This window comes from Lampetra fluviatilis, chromosome 41 (assembly GCF_964198595.1).
Source record: "Lampetra fluviatilis chromosome 41, kcLamFluv1.1, whole genome shotgun sequence".
In the NCBI taxonomy this organism is placed as follows: Eukaryota; Metazoa; Chordata; class Hyperoartia; order Petromyzontiformes; family Petromyzontidae; genus Lampetra; species Lampetra fluviatilis.
Window position 1 is genome coordinate 2,208,536 of NC_136315.1, and position 25,228 is coordinate 2,233,763.

Sequence of the window (25,228 nt, forward strand, 5' to 3'; positions counted from 1 at the left end):
TCAGAATCCAATGTTCTTTATTGACATATCAAAACGGCCACAATAATATTATGTAATAAACAAACAACAACAACAACAACAACTACCGGGCTAATCGCTGCGGGGATTCATGGGCTGGAGAAGAGATGGAGTGATGTGGTTACAGGAGGATGTGGAGTTGAGTGGACTTGCCCACGACTGGTACCAGCGGTGTCAAGATCGGCCTCTGTGGAGGAGGAGGCTCGTGAAGGACGCCGCTGCTGAGCAGTTGGAGGCAGTCGCCCTCCAGCAACAACAACAGAAAGTAGAGGAGCGACGCTCACAACAACGAGCGAAGCGCCGGGCGGATAAAATACAGCTGGATGCATCTACCGGTCATATCAGTCAGCCAACCCATGGCCCCTGCTGGGTCTGTGCCGAGACCTCCTGCCAGCAGCGAGCCTTCGACACTTCACGGGGCCTCAAAGTGCACCTGGCCTGGCACAGGCGCGGCGGTGGCGGGTATTAGTATTTGATTCATTGGAAATCGATCCGTTGACCGAGTAGTCGCGTGACCACCACGTAGATCGATAGCTGCTGTCCTCTGTCGTTGTACCCACAGCGCCGTCTGCTGGACGTCGGGGTTGAGGGTGGCAGCTCCCAGCACGCCCGCCCGCCAACCGCGTGGGCTCAGGCCCGCGTCGTCCAAACCACGACCGGTGAACCGGTAACCGTTTGCGAACACCGAAAAGTCAGGAAGCGGGGTTGGTGGTAACAACGGGGATTGCGAACGATCGATCGGCACGGCGGCCGAAGAGTCCCAGTGGCGACTCGTGACATTTCCGCTCGGCCGGGAGTTGTTGCGAGTGACCTCTGAAAAGATGGGTGTTGTCACGAGGAGAACCCTCGTCAATGCCATTGGCCTTCCCGTGCAAGTGATGGCACAGTCTCGTCGGCCAACGGGAGGCATTTAGAAACAATGCGAAACAAAACAACAAACCGCACTTTAAATTATGTCCCCGTGACCCTCAAAAGTCCACACTCCACACTTCCAAAAAGCCTATTAAAGAACAATGAACAAGCAGCTGAGACGACTCAACAAATTAGCCAAGGCAACCAAGACACCGCATACTGCACATACCGTCGTGCACCCACCTACACACAACACAATGTTGATCTGTGTTCACTGGCGACACTAAAACAATGTACACAGGCGCTGCTATTTACGTCGCGTTTCGTGAGAGCTTGTTTGTGTGTGTGTGGTCACTGTGTGTCTCACTGTTATCTTTGGCAAGTGTAACATCACGTTGTTGACTCCTAGAGCGTGTAGGCTCTGTGACCTGCTATATATTTGCACAGTGCGACCTCGCGTAGAGACACCGCCGTCTCATTACAGCCACGGACGACTTTTTCGCCACCCTGAATGGGTCTCAAGCGGCGTGGCCACAACGCTAGAAGCTGCTCATCGCAGTGAGTGAAGGGAAATCTCTCACTGGGACGCGTTCACAGCCGCCCCGTGACCTCCCCGAGGCACAAAGCAGACTGTGGCGTTGCGGCGGTTTCTGATATGAACAACTTAAACACAACAAAACAATTTATAGAAAAGTATTTTGTTATTAGAAAAATAATTTCTCATCTCCAGCTGCTTGGTGGGACGGTGCCCCACCGCCCCTAGTGGACGAACCGCGCCTGGGCGTAAGTCACCGCGTGGCACAAGCAGAGACTCCTCTACTTACGAACGTTCTACTTGCAAACTTTCAGAGATACGAACAAACCTGTCCGTTTGTTCAAGTTGCCTGTTCGGACCGAGAGTCGTAAGTTCAACCGCCGCGCAATCGATGGCGGCGGTGACATCTACAGAGCGTGAAGAACCAGTGGCATCTGCAGAACGTAAAGAACCAATGGCATCTACATCTACAGAACGTGAAGAACCAGTGGCATCTACATCTGCAGAACGTGAAGAACCAGTGGCATTTACATCTACAGAACGTGAAGAACCAGTGGCATCTACATCTGCAGAACGTGAAGAACCAGTGGCATCTACATCTGCAGAACGTCAAGCACCAGTGGCATCTACATCTACAGAACGTGAAGAACCAGTGGCATCTACATCTGCAGAACGTGAAGAACCAGTGGCATCTACAACAGCAGAACGCGAAGAACCAGTGGCATTTACATCTACAGAACGTGAAGAACCAGTGGCATCTACATCTACAGAACGTAAAAAACCAGTGGCATCTACATTTACAGGAGATTATACAACTTTTAAAGACACTCCCCGTGTTTAGTGTACACGCCGTACTACACGTTTGGAATCGACAGGAGTAAAGTTGGACTTATGAACAAATCGACTTACGAACAGACCTCTGGAACGAGACTCTCGTCAGTAGAGGAGTCGCTGATAATTTCCCATCACTGCTGGTGGAAGAGCCTCCACAAGAGGGAACTCTCGAGGAAACTTGGTCTACTCTTCCATGCTTAGTCGTCTTGCAAGAGGTGGGCGTAACCCACACCAGTACCCCCACCACACGCGACCGGCCAATTGAGTGTGGATGGAGGCGGTTGGAGGGGATTCAAGAAACTTTCTCCATCGTTTCAACTTGCCACAGGTCCAGTGCGCTGCCCATTGCACCATTGTGGCAGCTTCCTTCGTTTGTCAGTTCAAAAGGTCATCACGTGACGTTAATTCCTCTGGACATTTCTGTGCGTGCATAAAACCGGTAACCGGTTTTTTTTTACCTGTTTATTTGCATGCGGTTAGAGATAACGGGAAAAAACAACAACATCTTAACAACCCGAGTTTAAACGCACTGCGCCACTGATGAGCCATAGCCCGGCTCTATATGAGATGATAATTCACTTAAATGGGGCACTGTCAGCCAAGTCCATCGCAAATGAGAATGAATGAACCTCCTCCACGCGCTATCGCGCGGCCCATTAAAAGGACGATCCATACCACGGGGCGCGCTGGGACGGCACAAGCCTCTGACAGAAACTTGGACTCACCGCGCCTTCAGCTGCTGCTGCTGCTGCTTCAATGAGCCCACGCGAACGGCACTCGGTCATTCAAAGACGAAGATTTCCCCCGTACATCGTGTTGATGGCAAATGCCGTTAGCGAGCAGCAGCTACGGAGGCCGGAACGGCACACGAGGGGGTGGTTTTCTCCCCTGTGCTGGATGTTTACACGCCGCACCAGATACTCGGTTTAGGCTGAGTGGACCTAGGGGAGGTCCAGGACTGGTTAAGATAACTGTCGCCGGTGTTGGGCGTGAGTGGGAATCGAACTCGGGTCGCCGGCTTTGTAGCTCAATGCGCTAACCACTGCGCCACCGCTACTACCCACGTGTGCCTCCACACGTGCAAGCATACAGACACCTACATACAGACACCTACATACAGACACCTACACAACGACATCATGATCATCACTCCACTGCTGGATGAAGGCCTCCCCCACAGCGTCGCCATGCCCTCTACGATCCGGCGACGTCACAATCCCTGTGCACGTGATCCGATCTCGTCGCTCCATCTCCGCGCCTGCACGCGCGGCAGTCTAATTCGATTGGCTGCGTCGGGTGGCGGAGGGTCTTGACGACACATTTGGCCAGATCATTGCTTCGCGGCCGAACCCAAAACGACAGTAATGAATCATAAACTCTGCAGTACGTAGTTTGAAAATGTTGACTTTACAGCACACGCTAACCAACAACAGCTACCGGGGCTTGTGATGAAGAGGAGGTGGCTCGCTCCTTCGATGACCCACCGCCGGTCTCTGTTCTCAGTTCGCGCCGAGAGGCAGTGTCAGGACGAGCCCTCGTCGATGAAGCCTGGCAACGCGCAAGCCATCAATTATTGATGATCCTAAAGGTCGGGGAGCTGGGGTAACGATGGTGCCACGGCGCGGTGTGGCGTTTGAGCCGCGTTGGGCTCCGTCGTGCGTGAGATAAGTCGGTGGTGCGCTGAAGGAGGAAGAGCAAAACGTCTCGGCTGTCGCCTCCCTACCACCTGATGCAAGAAGGAGAGTGCAACGCGGAGATTTGCTTTTGTTTTGGAAAAATGTGAATCTTTGACAAGATTTCACACGAGGAAGTCAAACCACTTGTTGTACTGGTCCGGCGAGATGGCCTCGCGGGAGCGCGTTCGCCGCTTGTTGCTGATGTCCCCGGTTCGAATCCAGCAGGCCGCCCTTGTCAACACTGCAGGCAGGCCGCCTTGGTTAACACCGCCTGTGAATTAACCTTAAATGCCACGCGCCCTCTGCTTCGCAGTGGACGTTGGATGTTCCGTGACGTCTTTCGGAACGAGTCGGCCACTGTGTGCCGGCATCATGATCCACATTCTAAAAGTTACACCGCAGATTACGCAATTGGGATCACGCAGCCGTAGCAGCAGCAACAGCAACAGCAGCAGCAAATCGTTGATCCCTACTGTCAGGCCAATGGACTTTTAGCAAAACAGTATAAATACCAAGATTATAACAACAATTATTACCACGACATAAGTGACGAGCGTTATTCTGACCTACGCACGCAGAACACTGCGAACCCGAGTTCGAGTCCTGGTCACGGCCGTTGAACTGACAGAGGCGAGTGGTGGATCGGGCGTCATAATACATTTAGCTGGTGGCTCTGTTGTACGTAGCCTGCGATCCAGCACTGCGGAGGCAGGGAGGTTGGTGGATCACCGCACAACACCCCGCGCCGTTCGAATAACCGTCGGGGCGCGGTGTTCGACGCCATACACACCGCACGCAAGTGATAACCAGGGCGGTCCGCTGGGGGTTCGAACCGTGACCCTCTGCAGTAAGCGGCGAATACCGCAGAGATTCCCATCTGCGGCTGGGGCCCCCTGTTATCGCGGCGGCGGCGAAGGCGGCAGGGTCCGCGTTGCTGCCCAGAAACAACAACAAAAACAGCGGCGGGGAGCAGGAAATGAGATGCTGCGATATTCGGCGGCCGCAATAAAGCATCGCGGAGATAAGGTTCACGATGATGCGCCCGCGGACAGAGGACGGCTGAACTCGTTACAACGCGGCCGGCAGCCGAAACAAATCAATCTAAAACGGGATGATATCGTAGTCGAGCGATCCGAATATAGATTTGCATTTCTACAATTTTACCCAACTCGAATTAATTCCTTTCTTTTGACCTCGTCTGACATCCCATTTCCACTGCGTGGTTGGTGCTGGGATGGGAGGCGGCCTGGCAATACCCGTTGCTAAAGGCTTCAGCGGAGAGCTGGCCAAGAAAAATGCCTTCAATGCATTCTTGAATCAATTTGTGTGGGGCTTTGCGTGTTATGCCCTTGTATGCTTCACGGGTTTGTATCCGTGTCCTCTGGTTTCCTTCCACACGAAGCCAAACACTCACGAATGAAATTAGCCAAATTTCCCAACACAGCAAGATCCCCCTGAAAAAAAAGAGTCTTGAGACTCATTGAGGATTCCTAAATCAAGGGACTTATCAGCATCATCAGCGTTATAAATCACATTCACACCGACACCCAAGGTGTGCCACTCCCAGAGGCGCAGACCACAACTGGGACCATTCCCAGGCCGAGGCGTCCCCGTGGTTACTGAGGTTTGAGAATTAGCACGAACAGGGCGCTTGCTGAAACGCATCAGCAACCCAGAGCACCTCACGTGAGCCTCATCTCAAACATTCCAACGACGACGACCACAGCTGCCGCTGCTGTTACAATCTAGCCGAGGAGACCGCCGGTGGCAACTGCCCCTGTGCGGAACAAAGTGCACATGCAGCACGGGGCCGCAAGCCGGCCATGCGTTTGCGCGATCCTGGCCACCGCCCGTCACCCGGGCAGCTTGCGGGGCCTCGCGCAGCGCACGGCGGCCAGGAACTCCTTCTTGAGGCCGTTGTTGAGGAAGCCGTAGAGCACGGGGTTGAGGCAGCACGAGGTCATGCCCAGCAGGTGGCAGGTGCAGAACACCAGCTTGAAGGCGCCGTTGTCCAGCAGGGAGTCGTCGAAGTCGGTGACCAGGTGGAACACGTGCAGGGGCAGCCAGCTGAGCGCGAAGGCCAGGATGACGGCCAGCGACTTGCAGTAGACGGTGCGAGAACGCCTGCGCTTGCGTCGAGACGACGCTCGAGCCCAGTGCTGCTCGTGGCCCCGAGACTGTTCGTGCTGCTGATCCTGCTCCTGCTGCTGCTGCTGGTGCTGGTGGTGCTGGTGGTGGTGCTGGTGGTGCTGGTGGTGGTGGTGGTGCTGGTGGTGGTAGTGCTGGAGACTCAGCCGCTCGGGGCCGATCGGGGTCGTGGTCAGCGCCGGTGCCACCTCGCAGCAGATCTCCGAGATGCCCGGCATGGAGTGGGCGGACTGCTCGGAAAGACGGGAGGAGGCGGTGCGGGACACGGGCGCCGCCGACACCGCAGCACCCGCCGGGCCCTGGCGTCCGGCGCTCGATCTCTTGGTGCCCAGCATCGGCGTGATGCTGGACAAGCGCCTGCCGCACCAGCTCCTCTGCCGCTTCTGCAGAAACCCCTCCCAGCCTCGCTTGGCCCCGCCGGCACCCTCGTCGTCGTCATCGTCGCCCTCGTCGTGGTCACCGCCATCGCCGCCGCCCGGTATCCTGTTCTCGTGCGCCGACACGGCCACCAGGGTGATGCGCGTCTGCGGAATCACCGACGCTGCGGCGGACGCGGTGGCGGCCGCGGCGGCCGCAGCCGCAGCCGCGGCGGTGGTGGAGCTGAGCCGCACGCAGACGCGCGTGTGGCTCGCGGTGAGGCACGCGAGCGGGATGACGTACTGCAGCGCCAGCAGCGCCACCGAGAAGCACACGCGGTCGGCCGCGCGCGGCCACGACTCGACGCACGCGTGCCGCGACCTCATGCTGCTCAGCCCCGTCGCCTCGCCCATGTCCTGCAGCGCGTAGAAGGCCGGCACGGGCGCGCACACGCAGGCGCCCAGCAGCCACGCGGCCCCGCTCCACGCCAGCCCCGAGCGGCCGCGCGGCTGCGTCGCCAGCGGCCGGCTGATGACGCGGCAGCGCAGCGCGGCGATGGACATGAGCATGAGGGTGGACACCATGACGGCCAGGCACTGCAGGAAGGGCACGGCGCGGCACAGCGCCGGCCCGAAGGCCCAGCGGTCGAGCAGCGTGCTGGCGAGCGTGAAGGGCGCGCACAGCAGCGCCACCAGGACGTCGGCCAGCGCCAGGTTCCCCACGAGGACGCTCATGGCCGAGCAGCGGCCGCGGTGGCGCCACACGGCGACCAGCACCGCGGAGTTGCCCGCCACGCCGAAGAGGCTCACGAGGGCGTAGGCGACGATGAACGCGTAGCGGACTTCGGCCACCAGGAAGCCCTCGTCCTCCTCCCACTGCAGCTCATGGGCCCAGGAGCGGCTCGCGTTGGGCGAGGAGGCGTCGCTGAGGTTCGTGGAGGGGGCCATGGAAGGCGTTGGGTCGGGCCCGCGCGTGGTCTTCAAGCTGCGCGCCGTGCACGGAGCGGGGCCCGCTGTGGGGTTGCACAACGGGCGGCGAGATGCGGGAATCAGCGGGTGAAGGTCACGGGGGGTTACTTTGATTGTCGTTGTAGTTTGGAATTCGTTTGTTTCACCAGGTCAGAACGCAAGCCGTGACCCGGGTGACCCAAATTACAAAAACAGAGTGGAAACAAGCAAATAGAAATGAACCATAATATAGGGTTGTGGGTTCGATCGCGTAAATATAAATGCGTCGTTAAACCCGACACCACCGGACACAGCCAATTAGTAAAGCGTGCCAATTCGTTACTAGTTCAGCACACCGGTGTGTTGGAGAGTAAACCCACAACATTTACATTTTATATTTACGCGATATAACCAAAAAACGTCTATTATGAATAATATTGGTCGCGAAAGGCTACGTGTTAGACATAAATCAACCAAACAGAAATCCGCGCAAAAGCAACGGCGTTACAGAAAAACCTTAAAACAGTACATAAACAGACATCTTTTTTAAATTTCTTCAATAAAATACATTTCCCTGCAAAGAAAGGGGGCTCGGATAAATGTCTTCAGCATCCAATAAAAGTACAATCCGTTCATTAATTATGCCACGGAGATACCACGGTGGTTGTAGGAGTGTGTGGCCGCTGATGGCTCTCGCTCTCGGACAAAGACTTTTGCTGTCGCAACGTCTCGCGGCCTCCCACAGAGAGCCCCGGCTCACCGCGTGACACCACCCAGGCCAATTATGGTTTGTTTATTCTCAGAGCTGAGAATTATCCAAACTCGGCGATCATTTGTGATCGGGCCGAGGACCATCAACTCACTGCGCTGGAGAACCCGGTTTCATCTCAGGCGGTGACACCTGAGTTAGAATCTGACCTCTGACCCACCCGGTCACCTCCATAACAAATCCCACAACTACTGCCAGACGGCTCAGCGGCAGAGCAGGCTGCTCGCAATCGGAAGCGTACGAGTCAAATCCAAGTTGGGGGGGGGGGTGAACTCAACCGATCATCCCTCAGTAGGTCGATAAAATAGGTTTACTTGTACGGGGAAGTCAACAGTGGGCTCGTCTAATAAACAAGACTCGCCCCGCCACAGGAATGAGAAATGTCAACGACTGCCTCGGGGCTGTGAACGGGAGATGAGCACCGTCTCGATGTGCACCGAGGAGCCCCAGACTACTCGAACCCAGGGTTCCCAGCGGTTCAGCGCTCTCTGACCCCCTTGAGCGGGAATCTCGTTGAACGCTCACGACGCCCGGAGCGAGGGTTCCGCGACAAGTCGGGGTCCTCCGATGATGCTCGCCGCGCGCTTGCCTCGGCTGGGCCATCGCGCCCCGGTATATTTGAGGGACGCGTCGGCGTGCGGAATCCGCCTGATGCGACTCAAGCAATTAGCGACCAGTAATAGGCCCTGACAAGTGGGTGGGTGTGGGTGAGAGACAGCAGCAGGCGGAACACGGGGGGGGGGGGGCTGGGGCGAGGGGGTGGATAGTAGTGGGGTGGGGGAGTACGATAAAGAGAAAAAATATATAACGACGCTCTAAAAATGTCAATTAAATGGCTTGCCAATTACCGAGACGTGGAAGTGGTTGCACTGCCAATTTTGTGTGATGACCAAACCGGCTCCCTGGTGGATGGATGCCTTGGTGTTCCGCGCTATCGTTGCTGTGGTTGTTGTTGTTGTTTATCGTTATTGTTGTTGTCGTGTTGATTTGACACACAGTGCACGCTCGTGCGTGGTCTTAAATCTTCTCTCGCCGCGAGTTCGCGTCTCGTTCCACGGAACGAGGAGCACGTGGCAGCTCCAGAAAGCCGAGTGGTGACGCGCGCGCGTTGGTGGCAGCCGCTCCCCAGCCACGGTTCGTGACGCAGGAGCGGGAGGTCGGGCGGGGTTGCGTCTTGCGACGCCCTCCACGGTGGCTAGGAGATGTTAACTACCTGGCCTGGTATACAGGAGGTCGTAGGTTCGATCCCGACCCTGACGCCTGCTGCTGTATATTTGGAGTTTGCGTGTCTCTCTCTCTCATCATCATCACGGTGGCTAGGAGATGTTAACTACCTCGCCTGGTACGCAGGAGGTCGTGGGTTCGATTCCGACCCTGACGCCTGCTGCTGTATATTTGGAGTTTGCGTGTCTCTCTCTCCCATCATCATCACGGTGGCTAGGAGATGTTAACTACCTCGCCTGGTGTACAGGAGGTCGTGGGTTCGATCCCGACCCCTGACGCCTGCTGTTGTATATTTGGAGTTTGCGTGTCTCTCTCTCTCCCCCCGTGGTCGCGTGGATTTTTCTCTGGGGCCTCCGGGTTTTTTTTTCCCTCCACATTTTTTAAACGTGCGTTAAGGGCAACTTGGCTTCTATGGATTTCCACGCGATGATGATGATAAGCCACTTCTTTGAGCTCTCATTTGTGATGGTCAGGTCGCTACTGGAAGAAAAAAAAGAGCTGTATAGCTCAGTGGGGCCTTACCTGGTCAAATAAAAAACAAATCATTTTAATAGTTTGCACTCCGGCTAATCACGCTGCCGTGAATCTGTCAATGGTGACGCGACTCCTGGTGGGGGAGAGTGGGCGGTGAGTGGGGGGAGGAGGTGGGGGGGGCAGCCGAGGCCGGCGCTGCCGACAGGAGGCGCCACGTGACCTCACGAAGCCCACGAAGCTCGCGGCGGGGAACCTTTTTCTGCCAATGGCCATTTGGATATTTATAACATCATTCGCGGGCCATACAAAATAATCAACTTAAAAATTAGCCCGTTATATTTGGTCAAACATTTAATTAACTCACCCCTAATGCGATGGCTGGAACTGCTTCTCTTTGGTGAGGCGTGTGATGTTAGCTGCTATTGATGATGTTGCTGCTACTCGCAACTGCTTTTCCAGGTTTGCTCCTAGATTTATTGAATTTCGAGTCCCGCCTGCGGTTGCCTTGGCAGGGCCAGACCGAATGATTTCGCAGGCCTTATACGGCCCGCGGGCCGGACGTTCCCCACCTTTGCACGAAGTCCACGATCCTCCCTCGTCGGCAGAGTCGGGCTGGCTTGAGCTGATGCTGGTGAGCTGCCTTCATGGTCATAGGCAAGGACATTTTCTTCTTCTAGATTTGAAGCTTTCGTGACTGCAAGGATTCATATTCTTTTCTGTCGTGGCTGTGACGGTTCCACCTGAAGACGGAAACTTGTGTTGCCTCCGAAACGTCGTGATTTTTTTTTATTTTACTTTTATTAATTTTAATTTCAATTTTTTACCTACGTGACTTTACCGAAAAAACCTAAGAATAAGCACATTTTCTCTCTCTCTCTCTATCCCATGTGGGTCCTCGGTTGCAAGCACGCCTGGCCTCTGCTGATGAGAACACCGAATATCGAAACCGGTGCAGGGTTTTTGCTCGCGTTGACCCAATGCGGCTGCAATTATGCACTCGTAGGAAAGAAGGCCGTGTGGCTGATGAGATGTGTGTAAAATAAAATAATAAACGTCCTGTCCATGCTGCTAATGGTCTGCTGATTTATAGCCGAACTGAGTCGGCTCGGTTCAAAGGGCGACGCGTGGACGTGAAATCGATGCGAGGGCACGAGGCCACGTTTGCCGACGAGCCCGCTGTCATGGTGACCACCTCCTCATCCTCCTCATCCTCCTCCTGTCCCCGCTCCCTAAGCACCGCTCGGGTTTTGGTTTGAACTCAGTCGCTCAGCACAGCGCCCGTAAAGGCCCCCCCCAAAGCATCAAGGCACAAGCTTAAGTTTCCTAGCCCTTCGAGAACCTCCATTAGAGCAGTGGTTCTTCACCTTTACTGCAGCCTTGCACCGCTTTGGTTCGCAATTGTAATTTGTGTTGATAGTGTTCATAAATGCGTAGGTTCGATGAAACAAAGCAGTTGCGCTCACGTGCTCAATTTGTGTTTCGATGATTTTCCTTCTAAAAATCATCTGGCCACGTCTCGCACCCCAAAAAGGACATCACGCACCCCCTTGAGCATGGCTAAAGACAACGACGACGACGCTGATGATGATGGTGGTGGCGGTGGTGGTGGTAGTGGTTCTCTCCCGACCCTCTCTCACCCACTGCGTGTGGATCTCGCGCTGTGGGTTGTCACCGTGGGCAGTCGGAGTGGCCGGGGAATCATTCCGCGCGCACGCACGAACGCCTCCACTACCCCATTACACGGGCCCCCGGTGCCAGGCCATCGCGCCCGCCTATTGGAATGACCCCGGGGTGACCCCTTAAACTCTGAGGGTCAGGGCAATAGAGAAATCCAATATGTTTAACGGAATGCAGCCGAGGCGAAGGCGTTGGACTTCAACGCGATTTAAATGGATCGGTAGGCGCGTTGCGCGTAGTGCGCCATGCGTAGCGAAACACGCTCGCCCAAGTTTGATTCCCGGCCCCCGGCCAACATCAGTGGCGTGTGGATAGTCGCACCGATCCTAAACCACGCCCGCCTTCACCACCTACCCGCAATGACCGGCGTGGTGAAGTATGGTCAAACAGAGGGGCGACCGATAGGTCAATTCTCAACGCGTGCATTACGTCTCTGGCTCACCGGTGGGCAGTCGCCTCCTCGTCACTCTTCTAGCGCTCCTACCGTGGCTCACTGTGCCCGTGAACCTCACTCGTTGCTTCCCCCAGCCGTGTTGAGGACTCACCGACTGTGTCGTCTCATCCACACTCTGTTCAACCAGCGACACTGCAGATCAAGACGACGCAAATCACTCACCAACTCACTCGCCCACCCACCCGCTCTTCCCGACTCTTCCCACGCACTGCTCCGCTTTGGAATTCTCTCCTCGTGTCGTCTCTCCCCCTCTCTCTCCTCCCCCTCTCTCTCAAGCTCCAATTACGTTGCCGAGATCAAGAAACGAACGATCTCTGATCTTGATTTGAAGCTTTCGTGACTGCAGGAATCCATACTCTTTGGTTCTTTCGGTAAAGTCACGTAGGTATAAAATAAAATAAATCACGACGTTTCGGGCGCAACGCAAGCGTCCGTCATCAGGTGTGAAATGATGGACGCTTGTGTTGCGCCCGAAACGTCGTGATTTATTTTATTTTTTACCTACGTGACTTTACCGAAAGAACCAAAGAGCGTGGACGATCTGTGGTCAATTTCACGCCCCTTCGCGAGAGAGCGCTCTCATCCGTCGCCGCCCGCTCTGGCGTGCCGGGACCCTTGCAAGGGACCGGGTGCTCAGCGACCCCGAGCGAGCAACGCGAACGCGCCACAGGCACGCGCACGCGCGCCCGACGGGAGACTCCGCACTGGCCGCGTGCACGTGGAGTGAGCGGAGGGCGCGCCGTTAGCTGGAGCGCCTCTTCAGGCTGGGTCAGTCGTGGGCGGAGTTTGACTTCCAAGCGACACGTCCACCCCAATATTCAAATATGCTCAAAATGTCCCCCCCCCCAATATATTGCTATAAAAATATAATTGCTATGCTATGTAAATACAAACAACAATTTGCTAAGCCTTGGCCACAATATCTGGACTTGTAAAAAATAATTAAAAAGACCATCCAATGTGTTAGTGAATTTTTTCATATTTTAGGCAGGAAATTAGTTTTCAAATTTAGGGGGTTTTTTTCTGGGGGGGGACCCCCAGACACCCTGGATGATTTGGTCCCCCCCAATGTTGACTCCATGGCTACGGCCTTGTTGACTTCTACGTTTGGGTGGGGCCGAGGGGTTCGCTTTGTCCCCCACATTAATGGATTAATATGCGTACGTTTAATCTTAATTGGGAACTCCTGAAAATTAATTAATGAAGGTGTCCGATTTGGGTAGGGGGGGGCATTGCCCCGCCCCTCGTCACCCCCCCCCCCCCCCCCCGCAAACTCCACCCATTGGCTGAAAGTTCTGTTCGTGAGTCGAGGCGTGCGCGCGCAGTCGAGCAACGGCAACGAATTCTGATGATGATCTCACTGGCGATTGATTCTGATTACACTGGTGATTGATTATGGTGATGATGATTACACTGGTGCTGAATTAATTGGTGATTGATGATGATTATATCACTGGTGATTGATTATGATGATGATTATACTGGTGGTGAATTCATTGGTGATTGATGATGATGATGACACTGATGACAATCTCCTGGTGATCGATGATGATGACACTGATGACAATCTCCTGGTGATCGATGATGATGATGACACTGATGACGATCTCACTGGTGATCGATGAATGATGCAAGGGAGAGAACGGCGCCCAGAGAGAGGTGGGATCGAGTACCCACACTGAACGCCATCGCACGCGGGCTGCCTGCCGATCGACTCGCTCGCTGATATCCAATCGCACGCGGCCACATTGATGGTGACAACCTGTTGCCGTGTAGATCGCGACGCGGGGTGAGGTGTGATGGGAGTGGAGGGTGAGAGGGAGGCAGGAGGCAAGGGCTCGCAACAACACGAGTCGTTCATTCACCAGAGTTAATAGGCAGACGCGATGACACGGGAGGCTGGGTATCGTTCGGGTCGCGACACTTAATTGCCGCGCGGCGCAATTATCTCGGGGCCACGTGGCCCTGAGCAATTAGCGCCGGGCCACGTAGCACGGACTTTGTCCAAAGCGCGCCACGTGGCCGACCATGTGAGAGAAGCGCCCAAAAAGGCCGCGTGCTTTGTAAAATGCAGCCCGTGACATTAGCGGATGATCGCGTCACTCACTACGCACGATTATCAAACAGCGGGGGGGGGGGGGGGTTGGGAGTAGCGGCGCGAGATGCATCGTCCCGAGAGACTCCACGTGGCACCCCTTCTGGCAGGAGGCACGTGGCGGTCGAGGGTAACGACGGCGGAGTGGCGGCCACGGGAGGGCACGCGCACATCGGGAGACGGCCGCCGAGGGGAGACGGAGCCGTGGAATCGCGGAGCGCGTAGAGCGGCCTCGCTGCGCGCATTATTACCATCGCAGGATCGTGAGAGATGGCGGCGGGTTTTGTGTCTTTGGGGGGAGGTGGGAGCCTTCATTCAGCAGTGGATTGAGCATGGCTGACGATGAGGAATTGGTTTTACGCGACGCTGCCATTCGCCAAGATGTCAAACAAATAAATGTGATTCGGTAAAAGCGTGACCGCGAATCTGAGCAATGGACATTGGTGGTGGTGGTGGTGACGGTGAGCCCGTGGGGGCGCCGGTCACAGCATGGTGACACCCCCACATCTGTCACCCAACAACAACAACAACGACAACAACAACAACAACGACAACAACAACAGCAGCAGCCACTCGCCGATTCTTCATCTTCCCAATGGCGTTTAAAAAAAATGAAAAGCAACAAGAGGCCTACAATTGTACGTCCAATGTGTTTGTCAGCTATTCTAGGGCATCAATCTGAGCTGTATTATGTTTAAACACGCGGGCTGCCGTCACGCGGGCTGCCGTCACGCGGGCTGCCGTCACGCGGGCTGCCGTCACGCGGGCTGCCGTCACGCGGGCTGCCGTCACGCGGGCTGCCGTCACGCGGGCTGCCGTCACGCGGGCTGCCGTCACGCGGGCTGCCGTCACGCGGGCTGCCGTCACGCGGGCTGCCGTCACGCGGGCTGCCGTCACGCGGGCTGCCGTCACGCGGGCTGCCGTCACGCGGGCTGCCGTCACGCGGGCTGCCGTCACGGATGAGTGGCACCTGCTCGCCCCGCCAGGATCACCGCGATCAGCGACGTGCGATTGACGATGATCCGCGCCCTCGACGCAATCGCGATTTGACGGAGTCCTCGCTCGCTCCATTCCCGAGGGGGGGATTGACCGTACGCCTTCGACCCCCCCCCCGTCACCCTGCTGTTGTTGTTGTTGGGACGCGGCCCCCCTCGCTGTCGTCGAGGTAGCAGAGAGAAACCCCCACACCCCTCCCCTCCAGTACCGTTCCTCCGTGACTACTGCGCATCTGTGAGAAAAGAGCTTTGTAGCTCATCGGATTCCTCCCGGATATTGTCGGAAGATTCTGATCGTGGCTCCAGCACTGGGGTAATTTGCATAGGCGCTCGCTAGCTCGCAGCACTTGCCACAACAGCCTGCGTAGGCTACACGGGGAACCTTTGTGTGTGTAACGTAGGCGAGCAGAATTTGCAACTTCCCTTCGAAAGTGCAAATATCGCTCCGGGCATCTCACGTCGTCGTCGTCGTCGTCGTCATCAGCACTGCTCGAGATCTTCTTCAAAGTTCACGTGGCGCTTGAGAATCGAGGCGTGTGTCCGGAAAAAAAGAAAACCGGACGTCTCGATGTGGGTATTTGGTGATGTCACCGTGGCGCTTGTGCCAGGCTAGGTGCACTGTGAGTCCGCGTGAATTGTGGTGTGGTGTGAGCGGGCAGGCGGTGCGAAGGGCTGGTAACTCATCCTTCAACCTTTAGGCGAATTGCACAAAACACACACACACGGGGCACGAGAGAAAACCTCGTCTGTCACACACACACAGACAATATCCCTGACTTTACAGCGCTCACCGATGTAAGTCGATATGTAAACCGGTTTCAAGGGCTAACCGGTTTTCAAAGCATATGCATGGTTCGCACACTGGATTCGCAATCCGGAGTTCAGCCGTTCAATCTCCCGGGGCGGCATTTGAGGCAGCGGGGGCAAGTTTCTTCACCACCTCTGTCCACCCAGCAGCACGAGAAGGGACAACCACAAATCAAGACGATGGGCAGTCCGCGTGTGATGGGCTAACACGTGGGTAGCCTCGTCTGGCCCAAGGCGTCCAAGATCAGACCGAATACTGATCGGAGGGGGTCTCTCTCGAGCCCCCTCTGCTAGAGGCGCTTCCGCCAGCGGTGGCCTCGGCGAGCACTTTCAGGGCTGCGCCCGTCAGCCTCTGCACGTTGGCGTGGGTGCTTACGGCGCCGTGGTGTGGCGGCGCGTGTGGTTGATGCACGCCGTGGGGTGGTGGGTGCGCACACAGCCCCCCTGCTTAGTCGCGAGCGTTGCGCCTACTGCGCGGGCAGGGACGGCGCAGGGCTGCGTGAGGCTGCCGGTAGTGCAGGCGGAATGGAGTTTGTTGAGGCGGTGTCGCGGGTGGTTGCGCGTGCGTGCGACGTGGTAGTGACGACTCAAATCGCGCGATTCTCATCCGAGCCGTGGTACCACCACCACGCGGTCGTTCCCACGGCGTGGACGCGGTGTCATGGGGCAGTGCGTGCTGCTCGTGCAGGCTGCTTTGTCGTAGTGCAAGCTGCGTGTCGGCTGCGCTTGGTAGTGCCATCTGCCGGTGGTGCAGTCAGCGTGTCGGTAGTGCGTTCTGCTTTGCGAGCGATGTGTGGGACGCGTGGTTGCGGCGGCTGCGGCGGCGGCACGCGCACAGCCGCCGTGCGTAGCGGTGAGTGCCGTGGGCTGCGCGGTGGCGCACAGAGGCCGTGAGGTGCAGAGGGGCACCGGTGGGCGCAGCCGGAGGCACTCACCGCGGGGCGAGATCGCGCCAGCGGCTCCGGGCGCGTGACAGCTCCGCGCTCCGCGTTTGCACCGCGGTGGCGACGCAGCGCGACGCCTCTCCAAGCGCCGCGGAGCTTTGAAGAAGATCTCGAGCAGTGCTGCTGATGATGACGGCGACGATGATTACGATGGTGCTGATGATGATGATGACGGACGACGATGACGACGTTGCTGCTGCTGCTGATGATGATTTTGAGATGCCCGTAGCGCTATTTGCACTTCGAAGGGAAGTTGCAAATGCTGCTCACCTGCGTTGCACGGCACATGGATGCACAGACAAAGATTCCCCGTGTAGCCTACGCAGGCTGTTGTGGCAAGTGCCGTGTGCTAGCGAGCGAGCGAGCGCCTATGCAAAACAGGCACGGCGCACGAGGGGCTGCTCTGTCCAGAACCGAGCCAGCCCGCTGTTGTTTACGCGCCGCATCAGGTACTCGTTTAAGGCTGAGCCGACCTAAAGGGAGTCCACACGCCGAATGCGCGCTGTCTGCTCCACTCAAATGAACGCCAGGGAGCGCTCTCCTCCGTTGGGTGGCTCAGAACAGCAGCGGCATGTCCACAGTCCACATTCTCCCTTGGGAAGGAGCCAGGACGTCCGTGTGTAACCCACTGCGCGCGTTCCTCGAAGTGGCCCTGCTCACGGTCAGTCCCTGTTTGGACGCCCCGATGCTGAGGTCAAACATTACGAGAGGCGATGTGCGTGTGTGTGTGCGTGCGTACGTGTTCGTGCGTGTGTGTGCGTGCGTGTGCGTGCGTGTGTGCGTGCGTGTGCGTGCGTGTGTGTGCGTGTGTATGTGCATGTGCGTGCGTGTGTGCGTGCGTGTGTGTGCGTGTGTGTGCGTGTGTGTGTGCGCGTGTGCGTGTGCGCGTGCGCGTGTGCGCGTGTGCGTGTGTGCGTGTGTGTGTGCGTTAGTGCGTGTGTGCGCGTGTGCGCGTGTGCGTGCGTGTGTGTGCGCGTGTGCGCGTGTGCGTGTGTGCGTGTGTGCGTGCGTGTGTGCGTGTGTGCGTGTGTGTGTGGAGCGGCGGTGTAGCGGTCACTGCGAGCCGGGCTCTTTGCCTTTTCTTTTTTGACTCAACGGCTGTGCCTTGAAGTAGAGGGGGGGGGGAACAAACAAACGCGGAAGATCGCTAAACTCTCGTGGCCTTTCCTCGCCCATCGAGAAGATGTTTGCTTTCCTCGCGACCCATTCTCCTGACGTTCACAACTCGCCGCTTTGTTGTTGGCCGCGAGGCGACGGACAGCGACGTCTGCCAATTGCAGGGGGAGGTCAAGTCGAATTGACGACGTCACAGACGTTGATTGATGACGTCACAGGCATTGATTGACGACGTCACAGGCATTGATTGATTTTGGTGACGGTATTCCCCCCCCCCACCCCTCCCCCAGGTTTTTACTCCCGACGGCGTCAAGAGACGGAGGATCACTTCGTGTTAAAAATAAAAAACGGCCCGCTGAAGAGGAGATCACAGAGTTACCTCTGAGATCCCTTCTTTCTTCAAGTGACGCACACAGGGGAGGGGGCAGTATTTTCTCACTCAGCCGCTCTGCACGTGAGGCCAATGGTCATCGCAATGACACTCAAACTCGATATCTTACATCACAGAGCTGGGCGGGCTGAGATCATGACACCGTGCGTGTTAGTGTGGTCAGGGGTGGCCACCACCACGCCCGGCCGCCTTTGTCTCCCCGTCGGGAATGTCTACACACGGCACCGGGCACTCATTTAGCGTTGACTCGACCTCGGGTAGGCCCCACGACTGGTTCAAACTTCGGCTGTTGTTGGTCGTGAGTGGGAATCGAACTCGTGTCGCCAGGTTCGTAGTGCCACTGCTCGCCAGATTCTCTCACACACACAGTTACTAACACACAGACTCACAACACACTGGCACACACACTCACACAGACCCACGCACACTCACACAGACTCACACAGACTCACAACACACTGGCACACACACTCACACAGACTCACACAAACTCACAACACACTCACACAGACTCACACACACTCACACAGACTCACACAGACTCACACAGACCCACGCACACTCACACAGACTCACACACTCACACAGACTCACACAGACCCACGCACACTCACACACTCACACACACTCACACAGACTCACACAGACCCACGCACACTCACACAGACTCACACACTCACACAGACTCACACAGACCCACAACACACTCACACAGACTCACACACACTCACACAGACTCACACAGACTCACAACACACTGGCACACACACACACTCACACACACTCACACAGACTCACAACACACTGGCACACACACACACTCACACACACTCACACAGACTCACAACACACTGGCACACACACAGACTCACACAGACTCACAACACACTGGCACACACACTCACACAGACTCACACACACTCACACACACTCACACAGACTCACACAGACCCACGCACACTCACACAGACTCACACAGACTCACACACACTCACACACACTCACACAGACTCACACAAACTCACAACACACTCACACAGACTCACACACACTCACACACACTCACACAGACTCACACAGACCCACGCACACTCACACAGACTCACACACTCACACAGACTCACACAGACCCACAACACACTCACACAGACTCACACACACTCACACAGACTCACACAGACTCACAACACACTGGCACACACACACACTCACACACACTCACACAGACTCACAACACACTGGCACACACACAGACTCACACAGACTCACAACACACTGGCACACACACTCACACAGACTCACACACACTCACACACACTGACACAGACTCTCACACACTCACACACACTGGCACACACACTCACACAGACTCACAACACACTGACACACACACTCACCCAGACTCACATACACTGGCACACACACTCACACACACTGGCACACACACTCACACAGACTCACAACACACTGGCACACACACTCACACAGACTCACACACACTCACACACACTGACACAGACTCTCACACACTCACACACACTGGCACACACACTCACACAGACTCACAACACACTGACACACACACTCACCCAGACTCACATACACTGGCACACACACTCACACAGACTCTCACTCAGAGCTCCGCATCAGGAAACACAGCGGAGGCATCCGCGAATTGACAGCTCCGGGTGGGGAGAGCTGGGGAGAGGGAGAACGGGGGGGGGGGGTGAATGAGACGAGAGGGCGAAAGTGGGGAGGGTGAGGGAGACAGGAGGCCTGAACAGAGGGAGTGGGGAGGGAGAGACGGAGGGAGGGAGGGAGGAGAGGAATGGAGAGATGTAGGGAGGGAGAGAATGACGGAGGGGGAGAGTAAGAGGGAGGGAGATGGAGGAAGCAATGGAATGGGAAAGGGGAAATGGAGAGGGGAAAGAATGGAGGCAGGAATGAGGGGAGGGAGAGAGATGGAGGAAGGGAGGAATGCAGGGAGAGGGCATGCGATGGGAGGAGAGGGTAGCGAGGTGCCGTTGTGTGGGAGCGATTGGAAGAGAGAGGGAGGGAGGAAGTGATGGAGGGAGGTGGAGAGGAGAGTGGGAGACCGGGGGTGGGGGGGAGTCTGGCTCGCTCCTCCTCCCCCTGCTGCTGCTTCTCGTGCGGGCACCGCGTGGCGAATGCCGCAGCAGCTGCTGCTGCTACTGCTGCTACTCGCGGCTCGGGGCAGACAGCATCCGGACTCGAACCCGGGTGCGAGGGCGAACCGCTCGAAGGAGCGAGGGCTCGTGAGGGCGCCCCGAGACGTTCCGCGGCGACCACCTCCTCCTGTTCCTCGCGTAAGTGACCTCTTGATTGATCCCACTCACGTCTGTGCTCTCGGGATACTGCTCCTCCTCATCCACCCCTCCTCATCTACCTCCTCATCCACCTCCTCATCCACCTCCTTCCTCCACATCCGCCTCCGCCACCTCGTTCACCACCACCTCGTTCACCACCACAACTCTTTGACAACGGCGCTGAACAGTCACGCGCAGTATATGCCACGTGGATGTACTCGCCACCGGCCATAGGAGCGTCGACATGCCACCGCTGGCTGAGGGATGCCAATAGGCAGATTGCGTGGCGTGAGCTGGCAGGCGACTTGACGACCTCTCTCTCTCTCACTGCAGTCTGCTCGCCAGTCCACGCGTGGTTCTAAAACAGTCCCGACCAGCGCTGCGTCGCTCCACTGCTGGATGACGAACGCCGCGCGCCGCGTCGATGGCGCGCGCGGAGGGGGGAGGGGGGGGGGTTCGACCGCACCTCGGCCACGCCGACTGGATGCGAGTCGGCGAACGGGGAAATGAAGGGACGAGCTATGGACCCGTTCCCACGTTCCGCTCGCCCAGGCCGGGAACTCGGGGAGTGGCTCAGCGCGCGTCCAGCAGCGGACGGACCGAGGTTATGTGTGAGCACGACTCCTCCAAGTGACTCTGCCGAGAGCAGCGTTAGTCAAAGGGCTGCTCGGCGCTTGCTGCGTTGCTGGAAGCGCCCCCCCCCCCAATCCCCCCCCCCCCCCCCACGTTCGCGGATTCCAACATTTTCCCAGCGGCCGCCCCGGTTAATACTGCGGTGTGCATTCACCCTGAGAATGCCCACAATGTCGAGCGCTCGGTGGACGTTAAAGACCGCGTGGCGTCACGAGAAGTCCGTGGCGTGTAGCGGCTGCGGGGAGCGGTCCTTGTTGGACAGGTTATGGCGGAAATGACTCAGTTGAGATTGCGAGTCGCGGCAGGGCTCCCTCCTGCAGACGCTCCTGGAAAAGAGCCTTGAGACTCAACGAGGCTCTGCTGGAGAAACAGCTGCGCATCCCCTGGGCTTTGTAAAGACAAAAGCGCTGTCGACACGATTCGTGGTTCGGTGTTTACGCTCAATTTGTATTCCTTAAAACAATCACTGCCATTCTGTCACTCCGCTGCTGGATGGCGTTCCTCGCCCTACGCCGGTGCGGCTCGTGGAGGGTGCTTAGCCATACTTCCCCAGGCCGGTCAGTGCGCGGTAGCAAAGATGTGGAGGCGTAGAGACACAGTACCTGGTGCTGTAAACACCCCCCACACCCCCACACCCCCGCACACCCCCACACCCTCACCCCCACACCCCCACACCTCCACCACCCCCCCACCCCACCCCCCACCCTCCCACACCCCCCACACCTCCACACACCCCCACACCCCCCCCACACCCCCACCACACACCCCCACACCCCCTCACCCCCTCACCCCCACACACCCAACACACCCCACATCCCCACATCCCCCCACACCCCCCACACCCCCCACACCTCCACACCCCCACCCCCAGCGCGTGTGGTCGGCGTGGACGAGTAGGCCAAGCTCCCTCGACCGCTCTCTGTAGCGCCCTCCAGCGGAGGCCCTTCCGCCAGCGGGGGCGTTAGCGGGCGCTTGCAGGGGCCGCGCCTTTGCCACCAGCGGCATTACCACCTCGGCCAGATGTCCGAAGCAGAGCAGGGGTGGGCGACCCCCGTTGCGTAACCAGGTGCTCTCGGCTGCCGCTGCCGCTGCTGCTGTTGTGCTACATTGTCAGCAGAGGGCAATTGTTGTACTGCACTATGGTCCAACGTCTACGCTCTACGCATTGGACGACATGCGTTCATCTCGCGCCGACGTGTCGACACGGGGGGCGTTCTGCTGTCGTTTGTTTTGATCAAATTGCTCTTTCCAATAGCGCGTGGCAATCCCCCAGCGTTCGTTGAGCAAAAGCGCGACTCAGCCGACGAGCCCCAGAACGCCGACACCGCTTCAGCGCTGCCGCATGATGACGATGACGATCTCAGCGTGGGAAGCCACGGGGCCGACGGCGATCGCGAACCTTCATTCGCGCGCGCGCGCGGAAAACCTGCGGCTTGAACACGGCACAGGGTCGGTCCATTGATAGATACCCCGCTTAATCGATCGGGCGATATCGCATGCAGGAGGACGCGACGCGTTGTTTTATTATCTCGGAGCCGCCACTCGCCTCCCCCTGCACTGTCACTCTGCGCGCGCGCGTGAACCCCCGTGACCGCCCGTGCCCCCCCCCCCCCACACACACACACACACGGCTCTCTGCGCCCCCCGTGCCCCCCCCCACACGGCTCTCTGCGCCCCCCGTGCCCCCCCCACACACACACGGCTCTCTGCGCCCCCCGTGCCCCCCCCCCCACACGGCTCTCTGCGCACCCCGTGCCCCCCCCCCAGGATCTCTGTGAACCACGTGCCCCCCCCCAGGATCTCTGTGAACCACGTGGTAACCGCACCACGGCTAAACGCGCTCGCGGGATCTCTCTTGCGTGCTGTGCCGCGTACGCCCAGGGATAAATATACAGCCGAGCAATACATAATGAAAGGCGTCCTCCTTACAATTTGTCCCTTCCGTGGTCACGAAGCGTTGCGGAATCTGGAGCTTTCTTCGCTATAAACGCTCGCGATGGGAGCGGTGGGGCGGTGGTGGGCGAAGCGGTGGTGTCACACACCAAGAAGATCATGGGTTCGATTCCCCGCCCGGGTGCCTTCCTGGCTGAAGGTTCGGACGTTCTCCCCCTGTTCTGCGTCGGTTTCCTCCGGGATCTCCGTTTCTCTACCACAGTCACAAACAAACAAAAAACAACCATACAATGTAACCGACATTGCCCACAAATCATCCCGATGCTGAATAATGTGCCTGCAAATTACTCAATTGGGATTACTCAACAGCAGCAGCAACATCGCCCCCTACTGCGGTTACATTTTATAATTTAGAGCAGTGGTGCTTCTTTACTGCAGCCTTACACCCCTTTGATTCTCAATCGTAAACAAATGTACAATGTTAATTAATAAATTAACATAGGTTTCATGAAACAAAGTATTTGTTACTTACGTGCCCCCTGCTTCATTTGTGTTTTCGATAATTTACCTTCGAAAAAATCATCTGGCCACGTCTAGCACCCCCAGAAAGGGCATCTCGCACCACCAGGGGATGCGTGCACGCCAGATGAAAAAGAAGAGCCACTGCTGTAAGCCACGGCGCCAGGCACACAATTAGCCTACTCTGTACCAACTTCCTTGCGGGGTCTTGGACGTCCCAATTTGAAGGAGACGGCGCGCGTGCGATAGTTAATACACCTGCAGTATTAACCAGGGCGGCCTGCCGCAAGCGAACCACGAACCTCTGCAACGAGGGGTGGAGGACGAACTGCGGCCGATTGGATGTCGTACGAACGGGACATCAAACCCATAGAACGTGGCAAAGTAAACACGAGCCGGATATTGTTTTTCTCAATAATACCAATGCCTGTTTTGTTTGTTTGTTTATTTTACCAGGCAAGGCCCACACTGAGCTCTTTGTAGATATTTTTCAGAAGCAACCTGGCTCAACGTCGCATGTAAATGTTTAGCTGCCCAATACTCTAAACGCACGTTGTTTCTTAATGTGGGAGGGAAAGAAACCGGGGGACCCTGAGAAAATCCCACGCGACCCACGTAGAGAGAGACACGCAAACTCCAAATATACAGCAGCAGGCGTCAGGGTCGGGATCGAACCCACGACCTCCTGTACACCAGGCGAGGTAGTTAACATCTCCTAGCCACCGTGGCACCGCTAGTTTATTCAAGAGAGCTTCACTGAGTCTCAAGACCCCTTTGCACAAGGCTCCTGCTCCATTCGTATGTTTGGCCAGCTCACATTCAAGAAGCAGTTGTTTGGCTTCGTGCGTGTTGAGCCCGGAAACCCCGGGGAAAACCCATCGACCCACTTGCTGTACTGCCAGCACCTGGCCACAAATCTCGTCGTGATCGCCTCGACATCGCTGGATCGCAGGCGTGCATCATCACGACCAGTAGTTGTGCGCGGTTCACTGATGATTCACAATTATTATGGTCACCCACATACTTGTATGTCCGTGTGTTGAACTTCTTTCGCACCGTATTAAGTTAACCGTGCTCATCGGAGGTGCGGGGAGAATGAGAACAAACTAAACACACAAACACACAACTCTATGTAGTGAGCATGGCTCACTGATGAGCCCCTATTTGGACGAAATGAGTCCATATCTCTCGTGCGACAGATAACCTTGCCGGGATGGTGGCTGTGTGAAATGTAGAACAGTCACGTACCAGTGCATGGTTCCAATTATAGTGATTTGTGTTGCTCTTTAGTGACTGCTGACGGAGAGATAATGACACCACAGATGCAGACGCTGACACACACACTCAGTCACACACCCACTCACACACCCACTCACACATCAACTCACACACTCACTCACACACTCACTCACACACTCACTCACACACCCACTCACACACCCACTCACACACTCAGTCACACACCCACTCACACACCCACTCACACACCCACTCACACACCCACTCACACACTCACTCACACATCCACTCACACACTCATTCA

At 56.8% G+C, this 25,228-nt stretch overlaps 2 protein-coding genes across 11 annotated transcripts in view; one reads left to right on the top strand and one right to left on the bottom strand.

Annotated features, from left to right (window-relative positions):
* NPY5R (neuropeptide Y receptor Y5) lies at positions 1-21,320 on the bottom strand. Of its 9 annotated transcripts, none has more exons than XM_078875277.1 (2): positions 21,107-21,320; positions 1-7,432 (listed from the first exon to the last, which is right to left on the bottom strand). In XM_078875277.1, the coding sequence occupies exon 2, from the start codon at positions 7,365-7,367 to the stop codon at positions 5,769-5,771; it is 1,599 nt and encodes a 532-aa protein (XP_078731403.1). In that variant the 5' UTR covers positions 7,368-7,432; positions 21,107-21,320; the 3' UTR covers positions 1-5,768. The 9 variants fall into 9 exon arrangements, with proteins under 9 accessions (XP_078731403.1, XP_078731397.1, XP_078731396.1 ...); XM_078875271.1 differs by lacking the exon at positions 21,107-21,320 and adding an exon at positions 16,798-18,184 and having other exon boundaries at positions 1-7,404; XM_078875270.1 differs by lacking the exon at positions 21,107-21,320 and adding an exon at positions 16,798-18,184.
* LOC144946431 (neuropeptide Y receptor type 1-like) overlaps positions 20,193-25,228 on the top strand; it is a 16,869-nt gene continuing 11,833 nt past the window's right edge. For both annotated transcript variants that reach the window (XR_013639894.1, XM_078875280.1), the window contains exon 1: positions 20,193-20,640. The gene's annotated coding sequence lies outside the window, so the exon portion shown is untranslated. The remainder of the gene's footprint in view (positions 20,641-25,228) is intronic.